Below are 12620 nucleotides of genomic sequence, written 5' to 3' on the forward strand. Positions count from 1 at the left end.
ATAGACAGCATCATTGTAGTGTCCGTCATTAACATCGTAAAGTATAGGAGAAGCTTTGTAATTTTATGTATTTATTTTTCCATACGTGAAAAAACACTGATAGTAAAAACACTGGGGAAAATCTGATCCAAAACATACCCAAGTCCCAGATGCCTGAATGAGGCATAAAAGAGTTTTCTTAGGCCTCATTGGGGATTTTGCTTTCTTCTGGACAAATATTCCAGAAGTCTTCACACCTGATGAACATACATTTTTGTTTAATCTTCCCATCTTACATATTGCGCACAGATCTTATATCGGTTTCGCTGTAAGATTTTTCATTGTCAGAAATCCCTCTATTCCTGCTGCGTAAACATTTTGAAGCCCTCAGACGTCTCCACTGTTCATAACAGGTCAGCGTAATGGATTATATACTAAAACTTTGTAATTTTGTTTCCAAAAGCTCTTTAAGTTTGTGAACTTCAACAGAACCATGACTCAGTTGTCGACCACCATGTCTCGCTGTGCCAAGGACATCCTAGGTTTCTCCATCATGTTTTTCATCATATTCCTTGCATACGCCCAGTTTGCCTACCTTGTGTTTGGCACCCAGGTTGATGACTTCAGTAGCTTCCAAGACTGCATGTAAGTACTTAATTCAGTGCAATTTGTCTTCAAGCGCTTAGTTATTCGTACTGGAGGTCAAGATTTTTTTTTAGAAGGGCTGGAGTATCCAATAATGAGCACTGTATGTGTGGTTTTGGCTATCCTGTTTCATTGTATGCCACCGCTGGACTTCCCACAGTTCAATTAAGGTCATGATACCATCCTGTTAGCTTTCTATTATCTGTCTGGTACCAAAGTGAAATTTGATGCTACCTTTTCAAAAGTTAATGGTATTGAAAACAAGAATGCTGTGGACCCTCTTACAAAAAGGAAAACTTTGTGAATGGGGTCTTCAGATATCTCAGGACATGTTAAGGGCTTCAAAACGTGAACTGAGACTGAAGCCCCCCATAGATACAAGATGGCTGTCGGAAAGACAAACAGTGGTTCTGCCAGTAGCCATCTCGGCCAAGTCTCCCATATACAAGAGTGGTCTCTCTACCAAGTGCTCCTGTGTTCTCTATGAGAGAGCCACTGCCAGATATCACTTATCTCAGGGAAAACAAAAGGTTCAGCAGTCAGAAATCAGACATGGCAGAGCTTTATCTCCACCAACAATCATTGTTCTGAGGCCCCCATACACATAAAATGGCTGTCAGACAAACAATGGTTCTGCTGATCATTCAGGCAGCACCCGTCTTGGCCATCTCTCCCATATACGAGAGTACTCTCTCTATCGAGTGCTCCTGTGTTCTCTATGAGAGAGCCACTGCCAGATATCACTTATCTCAGGGAGAACAAAAGATTCAGCAGTCTGAAATCAGACATGCCGGAGCTTCATCTCCCCCCAACAATCATTGTTCCGGGGCTCACATACACAATATTTGGCAGTTGTACTAACCATGGTTATGCCGATCATTCAGCCTGCAGCCATCTCTCCCATATACAAGAGTGCTCTCTCTACCGCGCGCTCCTGTGTTTTGTATGAGAGAGCCATTGACAGACAGAATCAGGCAAGGCAGATATGTATCTCAATCAACAATCATTGTTCCGGGGCTCTCAAACACAAAAGATAGATGGCTATCATACCAACCATGGTTCTGCCGATCATTCAGCCTGCAGCCATCTCTCCCATATACAAGAGTGCTCTCTCTACCGCGCGCTCCTGTGTTTTGTATGAGAGAGCCGCTGCCAGACAGAATCAGACATGGCAGATATGTATCTCCCCCAACAATCCTTGTTCCAGGACCCCCATACACATTTTGACTTGTCGGATAAACCCTTCATTATCGGCAGGTTTGGCCGGCATTACTCTGTGTATGGGGACCTATCTATCTGGGCTTCTTGTAAGCTGATACAATGTCATTATCTGTGTGCAGTGACCATCCATACTCTTCATGTCGTGATTTATTATCTGTAGACCCTTTACTAATGAACTATATTGGTTCTTCCTTTTAGTTTTACTCAGTTTCGTATTCTTTTGGGAGATTTCAACTTCACTGAGATTGAGGAAGCAAATCGAATCCTGGGGCCCCTTTACTTTACATCTTTTGTGTTCTTTATGTTCTTCATCCTTTTGGTACGTGATTTATATTATTTGTTACATTTCTTTTCTGGTCACTTTTTTCGTTGTTTTGTTTTTTTTTGTTACCATTAGTTCATTTGTTTGTGGATAACATCAGTCAGTTTATTCTATTTTATCTATGACCAATGCTAGGTCATTATGACCATAGTTTAAATTGTATATGATAACAGCACTTGTTCAGACAAGTGAATAATATGGCAGAGTAACAATCAGACAGCACACTGACCAATGTAATTCAATAGGGCTGTTCAGATGACAGGTTTTTCACATGGACCAAGTGTCTGAAAGAAAAACGTTGTAGCATGCAGTATTCACTTCCATATCTTGGGGGAGTCTTGCCTGCACAAGTCTAAGGCCGGGGCCACAAGGTGGACTAATGCAATTCTCGCATGACACTTGGCTCACGCTGGCAGTACAGCAGAGCCGAATGTCACTGCGACTGAGGTCCGATCATGCGATCAGACCACAGCTGCGGGGGGCGGGCCGCTGCTGAGGAGGGATGGGCCGGCACTGAGGAGGGGAGGTAGGGATTTATGTCCCTGTCTCCTCCGTTGCCGGCTATTGCCATTCTCGCCCTGCACTCGCGGTACACCGGTGTACCGCAAGTGCAGTGCGATTTTTCTCTCGCCCCTTAGACTTGAATGGGTGTGAGAGAAAAAAGGAACACATTACAGTTGCAGCATGCTGCGATTGTTTTCTCGGTCCGATTGGGGCTGAGAAAATAATCGCTCATGTGCGCTGACACATAGAGTAATATTGGTCCAAGTGGAATGCCATGTTTTATCGCACTCCACTTGCACCGATTTTCATGCCATGTGTTTTAGGCCTTAAGAGATCCCTTGCGGATCATCTGTATAGTTTCCGATTTTTACAAATATATTGCCATTATTAAAGGAAATATTTCCGCACGTTTTTGCTATGTAATCTTAACAACAGCATGAGTTATAAACAGAGATTCTGATTCTAACAATGTATCACTTAGTTTATTGGGTGCAGCAGTTATAATAGAATCACGGTTTTGTCTGCTGAAGATTGAGCACAGTATTATGGGGCACTGTATATTATTGGGCACAGTATTGTGGAAATTGTATGTTATACGGCGCTGTATATTATGGGGTACAGTATGGTGGAACACTATATTTTGGGGCACAGTATTGTGGACACTGCATATCATGGGGCACAGTATTGTGGACATTGTATGTTATAGGGCACTGTATATTATGGGGTACAGTATTGTGAAACACTATTTCTTTATCGTTCCTATGGGAGACCCAGACATTGGGTGTATAGCTTCTGCCTCCGGAGGACACACAAAGTTCTACACTCAAAAGTGTAGCTCCTCCCTCTGAGCCTATACACCCCCTGGAGAAACCAGATCTAGCCAGTTCATTGCTTTGTGTTCAGGAGGCATACATCCACACATGCATTCTCATCTGATTTTTCATTTTTGGAAAGAGTTTGAAGAAAAGCGGGTCCAAGTCTGGACCCCCGGCGTGTCCCTTCTCACCCCACTGTGTCGGCGGTGCTGTTAAGGTTGATTACAAGGCTGGAGCCTTACATGCCGCGCTCCTTCACCATCACTCGGGCTCTGGCTTGAAGTGGGAGCCAGCACGGTTCTCCATGCTTGCAGGAGACCGGTCTCCATCCGCAGCCCTTCAGGATCCTGCTGGACGGAGCACTCATCCCCAGGGACTGGCTACCCTGCGTCTCAGCAAGCTAAGTACCTGAGACGTTTATATTCTGGGGGTCCCTGTATTTTATTATGGTGGGAGAGTGTGCTAAGTGAGTTTTCTAACATTTCCGGCCGGTTCTCTGGTTTTCCCCTGAGAACCGCGCCGATGGTGCCTGCGCGCCGGCCGCACAGCTCAAATTTAGGCCCCGGCTTCGCCGGAGGCCTACTTTTGTTTTCACTGCCCTCGCATGTCATTCATGCAGAGGGACAGTGCGGCTCACCCAGCGGCCGATTTGCACAGGGGAGAGACACTCCTCACTGAGTACATGTCTCCTCTCCTGTAAATCTCCTTGGCCCTCCAGATCCCACTCTCAGAGTTGGCCCCGCTCCCTCTCCTCGCTCCGGCGCCATTTTATCAGCGTTTTTCTCTGCGATCATCACTGGCTGCAGCATCCCTGCTGAGGTGCTTGGGGGTCCGGGCTTTGGGATCTGGAGGGCACACAACACCGCTCCAGCGGTCTGGTAAGCCACAACCTTTGGTTGTGGGCCTCTGTATATACTCTCTGAGCGTCACTCTAGCAGAGCCCCCACTCCAGCAGCATGTCTCACACGAGGAGCAAGGCAAAGCTATACTCAGTATGCACTGCATGTAAACTCGTGCTGCCGGAACCGAGCACCTATCCACATTGTGATGCCTGCTCTAACCTGGCGGTGCCTCAGCCTGGAGTCTCACCCCCAGTGGTCTCTCAGGCTGCTCCTGCTCCTGTGGCTGAACCCCCGGCTTGGGTAGAATCCTTAACCAGGTCTATCTCCCAGTCTTTTGCCGACTCCATGGGACAGCTGTCCCGGACTTTGCTGAACATGCATCAGCCCCCCTCACAGGGTGCCTCTGCTGCTAGGGCTCTCTCAGCGGAGCTCACAGAGGATTCTTCATCTGGTCCCAGGCCCCGTCCTCCTAAGAGGAGACGTAGGGCTTCCTCCCCTTCCTCGCCCCGCGGCTCTGTTTCAGAGGCTGACTCGCAGGACGAGGAGGATGCCTTTACAGGGGGCTCGGATGCTACCTCCATGTGCCCCATTGATCTGTCCGAAAGTGACTCAGATGTTAGTGATTTGATTGCGTCCATTAATTCTGTACTGGACCTCAATCCGCCAGTATCAGAGGAGCAACCCTCTCTGGCAGAAAAGCACCAGTTTACCTTGCCTAAGAGGACAAAGAGTGTGTTCTTTAACCACTCCAGTTTTCAGGCCGCTGTGACCAAGCCTAGGGTCTGTCCTGACAAACGCTTCCCAAAGCGTGGTTCTGATGACCGTTTTCCCTTTCCACCTGAGGTGGTCAAGGAGTGGGCTCATTCACCAAAAGTAGACCCCCCCGTATCTAGACTTTCAGCCCGGACCGTGGTATCAGTGGCTGATGGCACCTCTCAAGGATTCCACTGACCGTCAGGTTGACCTTCTGGCCAAATCTGTATATGAGGCGGCAGGGGCCTCGTCCTCCCCATCTTTTGCAGCAGTGTGGGCTCTCAAAGCCATCTCTGCTTCTCTAGAGGAGATGCATTCCCTCGCCAGGGAATCTATGCCCGAGATGGTTGCCTTAACTTCCCAAGCTTCCGCTTTTCTCTATCGTTTCATTGGGGGACACAGGACCATGGGTTATGCTGCTGTCACTAGGAGGCTGACACTAAGTAAACAGAAAAAGTTAGCTCCTTCCCAGCAGTATAACCCCTGAGCCGGAGGCGGGCTCAATCAGTTTTTTGCTTCGTGTCGTAGGAGGCTGATGTGGGCCGACTGGGCCCCCTTCAGCCACTTGATTTTTTGCGTATTTTTTCATTTTTTCTCGGCGACGCTCGTCGCTCTCATCTGTGGTACTTCTCTGTTTCTGCAGGTATCGTACTTCTCTTCCTCAGCTCTCGCAAGCCCGGTGGGTACCACTCCCTAGGGTCGCAGAGGTTTGAGTCTTCGGGCCCTCGCCCCCGTCCATTCCCGCGGTACCAATCCCTGGTGTGATCGTGTGGGGCAGAATCTTCCTGGGCACCCCCTATCCGCTCTGCGGTACCACCCCAAAGGGCGCAAGGGGCTCTGCAAATAGGGACTGGACCACAGCGCGTCTCGATCTAGGATGGGGCCCGCAGCACTGCTACATTTAGGGGCTTCCCCCCCACCAGCGTCCACCTCCCTGCCTTCTTCAGCCGGCTTCCTGGTGCCCGCAGCCATCCCTTCTGCGAGCGGAGCACACAGGAGCATGTGCAGAGTCCCAGCCTGCACTCCGGAGCGCGCCGCGGATCAGGTAGGACACCCTCTCCTACCTTCTCCCCTTGGGCGGCTGCAGAAATGTAGGCCCCGGTCTGGGCCTAGTCGCCGGCCACCCCCGCTACGTCCGCGGAGCTCCCTGCAGACGCTTAGGCCGGCCGGATTCGATTCGCGGCTGCGACGCCGCCGCCTTGCGACCGGGTCTGCCGCTGCTGCCTCTGCCCATGCGGCAGCGCTAAAATTTAGCCCCCGGCTTCGGCCTGGTTCTCGGCGTCCCAGGCTGCGACGCCGCTGCCTTGCGGCCGGGTCCGCCGGCGCTGCCTCGGCCGCGGCAGCGTCAAAATTTAGCCCCCGGCTTCGGCCTGGTCCTCGGCGTCCCAGGCCCGCCTCCTGCGCAGCGCTATTGGCCGCCGGCCTCTCCTTTTCCGCCCTTTGCTGTGCCCCAGGCATCACCAGGGGGGTGGGGGATATTTTTTCCCGCTCCCTCAGTGTTCATTTTATTTAAAAAAAAAACAAAAAACCAAAGATTATGGCAGGCTCCCGGTCTGCGGATTGCTGAGGCTACAGCAACTTTTTTCGGGGAAAAACACAACACACTCTTATTTGTAGTATATATTTTTATATTGGGTCGATTTTTTTATTAAAAATACGTGCATGATTTTTCATACATTGACTCCTACAATGCTTATGCGGGCACTTGTTTTCTATCACGTTTTTTAGTACATAGCGTTTCCAGCTCGACTTTTTAGTGATTTTGGGCCGGTAAGCCCAAGACTCGGTCCCCTCTTTTGTGAGTTATTTTGAAGAAGATGTCAGTTTGCTGTTGACCCCTGCCGGCTGGTAACGCCCTGTCTCAGGCCATAACTCCCCTCGCTACGTCCCTCGGGTTCGTGCGCATGCGCCGCGTCTCCGGCCGATGCTCGGTCATACCATCCATAGGACTGGCGCATTCCCCTCGGGGAGGTGAGTCCCGTACCAGGGACCTTTTCTCCTATGCTGGAAGCGGACCCGCCAGGTCTCGTCCTTGTGGCCCCCCAGTTTCCACTTATCCCCCAGGTCCAGACTGTCCTTCCTCCGGCAGTCTTCCGACCTCTCGGGTGATGGCCCAGACTTACACCTCTGCTGGATTCCGAGCAGGACCTAGATGTCTGGGCGCATGACGAATAGCCTGCTACAAATGGTGAGTCAAGCCGTAAGGCTACGGACAGCCCTCTTCTCTCTGTGCACGCAGGTCTCCCTTAAGACATTTGAAGCAGACCCTTATGTGCTCAGAGGACATCCAGAGCTCGCCGAGTTACCGCGGGCTCACAGACTACTACCAGACACGGAGTTGACCAGCAGTAAGTCTTGTCATTGTCTTTTTTCCCTTCTCCAAGGCGATTTCGGAGAGAAGGAGCATACTAAACTGGAGCCGCTGATGATCACAGACGGCAACCAGACACGGCATTTACCAGCGGTAAGTTTGTGTTATTGTCATTTTCATCCCACCAAAGGGCTCTGGAGAGAGGGGGCATGCCTCTTTGCAGGGAACAAGGTGGGGGCCACTGCGGTTTTTGCAGTGGACATCCAGTTCGCACGGTGACTGCGTGATCATGGATAATCCCCGGACGCGATTTTTTTTTGTCGCTCCATTGGGAGACCCAGACAATTGGGTGTATAGCTATGCCTCCGGAGGCCACACAAAGCACTACACCAAAAGTGTAAAGCCCCTCCCCTTCTGCCTATACACCCCCCGTGCTCCCACGGGCTCCTCAGTTTTCATGCTTTGTACGAAGGAGGCAGACATCCACGCATAGCTCCACAGCTTAGTCAGCAGCAGCTGCTGACTATGTCGGATGGAAGAAAAGAGGGCCCATAACAGGGCCCCCAGCATGCTCCCTTCTCACCCCACTCTTGTCGGCGGTGTTGTTAAGGTTGAGGTATCCATTGCGGGTACGGAGGCTGGAGCCCACATGCTGTTTTCCTTCCCCATCCCCTTTAGGGCTCTGGGTGAAGTGGGATCCTAATCGGTCTCCAGGCACTGAGACCGTGCTCCATCCACAGCTCCTGGGGACTCTGCTGGATAAGGAGCCGAGTATCGTCAGGGACAAGGCCCTGCTACTTTGAGGTACTCTGTGTCCCCGTGGGGACCGCGCACAGAAACACTCCAGCATTGCTGGGTGTGTTAGTGCGCCGGGGACCGCAGCGCTGACCGCGCTTGGGCCATCACACACTGCAGCGTGGCTGGGTGTGTTAGTTTACTGGGGACTACCGCGCTGACCGCGCGCTGCCATTTCACACTGCAGCGCGGCTGGGAATGTTAGTACGCCGGGGACTACCGCGCCGGCCGCGCTTATAACTTTAGTCCCCGGCTTTTGCGGCCTAGTCTCACTCTTTTCCCGCCCCCAGGCCTGCCAGTCAGGGGAAGGGCGGGACGCTGTACAGGACGTCAGCACTGAGGGCTGGAACATGCTTTGCATACTCCACCCCCCTCACTGTGCACAGTGGGGCACCAGATTCCCGCACTTTCTAGGGCACGCCCACGGCCCCCTCCTCTCCTCAGGACGCCGGCAGCCATTCCTGTCAGCTCTTCTGACGCTGGAGAGGGGAGACAAGCTCGGGGAGACCCAGGCAGGGATTCTGGTGACCACACAACCGCTTTGAGCGGGCGGTAAGCAGCACCTGAGGTGCTGGCCCCACTAGTGCAGAAGTGTACTTATAGATTATATGATTATAGGCTATACTTTACACTGTATGGTGCACGGTTGATTTTTGGCTATATACCCTCCTGGATTGCTCAGAGGAGACAACAGCATGTCGTCCACAAGAAGCAAGGGTGCCAAAGCACAGGCTTACTATGCTGCCTGCGCCGCATGTACGGCTATACTACCGGCAGGTTCCACTGACCCTCATTGTGTGCAATGCTCGGCCCCTGTGGCACTTACTCAACCGGAGCCTCTGCTAACGGTGGCCCAGGGGGAACCACCTGCTAACACTGTCCAGGTGACAGGGACGGAGTTTGCAGTTTTTACTGAAAGACTTTCTGAGACTATGGCTAAGATACTAGAAGCCTTGCAGTCCAGACGGGTATCTCAGACCATGGGCACTGTGGAATCATTGCTCCCTGGTCCCCCTCAGTTGGAACAACAATGTCCTCCCGGGGTGTCTCATAGATCCCAGGGTGAGGTCTCTGACACGGACCACAGCCCCAGACCGCCTAAGCGAGCTCGCTGGGAAATTCCCTCGACATCATCACATTGTTCAGGGTCTCAGCGGGAGGACTCTCTGTATGATGAAGCGGAGGTAGCTGATCAGGATTCTGATCCTGAGGCCGCTCTCAATCTTGATACTCCTGATGGGGACGCCATAGTGAATGATCTTATCGCGTCCATCAATCAAATGTTGGATATTTCTCCCTCAGCTCCTCCAGTAGAGGAGTCAGCTTCTCAGCAGGAGAAATTCCGTTTCAGGTTTCCCAAGCGTACAACGAGTATGTTTCTGGACCACTCTGACTTCAGAGAGGCAGTCCAGAAACACCGAACTTGTCCAGATAAGCGTTTTTCCAAGCGCCTTAAGGATACACGTTATCCCTTCCCCCCTGACGTGGTCAAGGGCTGGACTCAGTGTCCCAAGGTGGATCCTCCAATCTCCAGACTGGCGGCTAGATCCATAGTTGCAGTTGAAGATGGGGCTTCACTCAAGGATGCCACTGACAGACAGATGGAGCTCTGGTTGAAATCCATCTATGAAGCTATCGGCGCGTCTTTTGCTCCAGCATTCGCAGCCGTATGGGCACTCCAAGCTATCTCAGCGGGTCAAGCGCAAATTGACGCACTCACACGTACGTCTGCGCCGCAAGTGGCGTCCATAACCTCTCAAACGTCGGCATTTGCGTCCTATGCTATTAATGCTGTCCTGGACTCTGCGAGCCGTACGGCGGTTGCAGCCGACAATTCGGTGGCAATACGCAGGGCCTTGTGGCTACGGGAATGGAAGGCAGATTCGGCTTCCAAAAAGTGCTTAACCAGTTTGCCATTTTCTGGCGACCGTTTGTTTGGTGAGAGATTGGATGAAATCATCAAACAATCCAAGGGAAAGGAAACATCCTTACCCCAGGCCAAACCAAACATACCCCAACAGAGGAGGGGACAGTCGAGGTTTCGGTCCTTTCGGGGTGCGGGCAGGTCCCAATTCTCCTCGTCCAAAAGGCCTCAGAAGGATCAGAGGAACTCCGATTCATGGCGGTCTAAGTCACGCCCCAAAAAGACCGCCGGAGGTGCCGCTACCAAGGCGGCTTCCTCATGACTTACGGCCTCCTCACACCGCATCCTCGGTCGGTGGCAGGCTCTCCCGCTTTTGCGACACCTGGCTGTCACAGGTAAAAGACCGTTGGGTGAGAGACATTCTGTCTCACGGTTACAGGATAGAGTTCAGCTCTCGTCCTCCGACTCGATTCTTCAGAACATCTCCGCCTCCCGAGCGAGCCGATGCTCTTCTGCAGGCGGTGGGCACTCTGAAGGCAGAAGGAGTGGTGGTCCCGGTTCCTCTTCAGCAACAGGGTCACGGTTTTTACTCCAACCTGTTTGTGGTTCCAAAGAAGGACGGGTCTTTCCGTCCTGTCCTGGACCTAAAACTGCTCAACAAACACGTAAAGACCAGGCGGTTCCGGATGGAATCCCTCCGCTCCGTCATCGCCTCAATGTCCCAAGGAGATTTCCTTGCATCGATCGATATCAAAGATGCTTATCTCCACGTACCGATTGCTCCAGAGCATCAGCGCTTCCTGCGCTTTGCCATAGGAGACGAACACCTTCAGTTCGCGGCACTGCCGTTCGGCCTGGCAACAGCCCCACGGGTTTTCACCAAGGTCATGGCTACAGTAGTTGCGGTCCTCCACTCTCAGGGTCACTCGGTGATCCCTTACTTAGACGATCTGCTGGTCAAGGGACCCTCTCAAGAGGCATGCCAACACAGCCTCAACGCTACACTGGAGACTCTCCAGAGTTTCGGGTGGATCATCAATTTTCCAAAGTCAAATCTGACACCGGTCCAATCGCTGACATATCTTGGCATGGAGTTTCATACCCTCTCAGCGATGGTGATGCTCCCGCTGAACAAACAGCGGTCACTGCAGACAGGGTTGCAATCTCTCCTTCAAGGTAAGTCACACTCCTTGAGGCGCCTCATGCACTTCCTGGGGAAGATGGTGGCAGCAATGGAGGCAGTCCCTTTCGCGCAGTTTCACCTGCGTCCTCTTCAATGGGACATCCTACGCAAATGGGACAGGAAGCCGACATCCCTCGACAGGAACGTCTCCCTCTCTCAGGCAACCAAAGCTTCCCTTCGGTGGTGGCTTCTTCCCACTTCATTATCGAAGGGGAAATCCTTCCTACCCCCATCCTGGGCGGTGGTCACGACGGACGCGAGTCTGTCAGGGTGGGGAGCAGTCTTTCTCCACCACAGGGCTCAGGGTACGTGGACTCAGCAAGAGTCCTCACTTCAGATCAATGTTCTGGAGATCAGGGCAGTGTATCTTGCCCTAAAAGCGTTCCAGCAGTGGCTGGAAGGCAAGCAGATCCGAATTTAGTCGGACAACTCCACAGCGGTGGCTTACATCAACCACCAAGGCGGAACACGCAGTCGGCAAGCCTTCCAGGAAGTCCGGCGGATTTTGATGTGGGTGGAAGCCACGGCCTCCACCATCTCCGCAGTTCACATCCCGGGCGTGGAAAACTGGGAAGCAGACTTTCTCAGTCGCCAGGGCATGGACGCAGGGGAATGGTACCTTCACCCGGACGTGTTTCAGGAGATCTGTTGCCGCTGGGGGATGCCGGACGTCGACCTAATGGCGTCCAGGCACAACAACAAGGTCACGGCATTCATGGCACGATCTCACGATCACAGAGCTCTGGCGGCAGACGCCTTAGTTCAGGATTGGTCGCAGTTTCAACTCCCTTATGTGTTTCCTCCTCTGGCACTGTTGCCCAGAGTGTTACGCAAGATCAGGGCCGACTGCCGCCGCGCCATCCTCGTCGCTCCAGACTGGCCGAGGAGGTCGTGGTACCCGGATCTGTGGCATCTCACGGTCGGCCAACCGTGGGCACTACCAGACCGACCAGACTTGCTGTCTCAAGGGCCGTTTTTCCATCTGAATTCTGCGGCCCTCAACCTGACTGTGTGGCCATTGAGTCCTGGATCTTAGCGTCTTCAGGATTATCTCAAGAGGTCATTGCCACTATGAGACAGGCTAGGAAACCAACGTCCGCCAAGATCTACCACAGGACGTGGAAAATATTCCTGTCGTGGTGCTCTGCTCAGGGTTTTTCTCCCTGGCCATTTGCCTTGCCCACTTTTCTGTCCTTTCTTCAATCCGGATTGGAAAAGGGTTTGTCGCTCGGCTCCCTTAAGGGACAAGTCTCTGCGCTCTCTGTGTTTTTTCGGAAGCGCCTGGCCAGACTTCCACAGGTACGCACGTTCCTGAAGGGGGTTTGTCACATCGTCCCTCCTTACAAGCGTCCGTTAGAACCCTGGGATCTGAACAGGGTTCTGATG

At 52.3% G+C, this 12620-nt stretch overlaps 1 protein-coding gene across 2 annotated transcripts in view; it reads left to right on the plus strand.

The window, feature by feature from the left end:
• Window positions 1–12620, plus strand: part of PKD2 (polycystin 2, transient receptor potential cation channel) — a 100658-nt gene that overhangs the window by 45396 nt on the left and 42642 nt on the right. For both annotated transcript variants that reach the window (XM_075351469.1, XM_075351478.1), the window contains exons 8-9: window positions 443–624; window positions 2044–2164. In XM_075351469.1, the coding sequence (XP_075207584.1) occupies window positions 443–624; window positions 2044–2164 (303 nt within the window). The remainder of the gene's footprint in view (window positions 1–442; window positions 625–2043; window positions 2165–12620) is intronic.

Source organism: Anomaloglossus baeobatrachus, chromosome 1 (assembly GCF_048569485.1).
Source record: "Anomaloglossus baeobatrachus isolate aAnoBae1 chromosome 1, aAnoBae1.hap1, whole genome shotgun sequence".
NCBI classification, from domain to species: Eukaryota; Metazoa; Chordata; class Amphibia; order Anura; family Aromobatidae; genus Anomaloglossus; species Anomaloglossus baeobatrachus.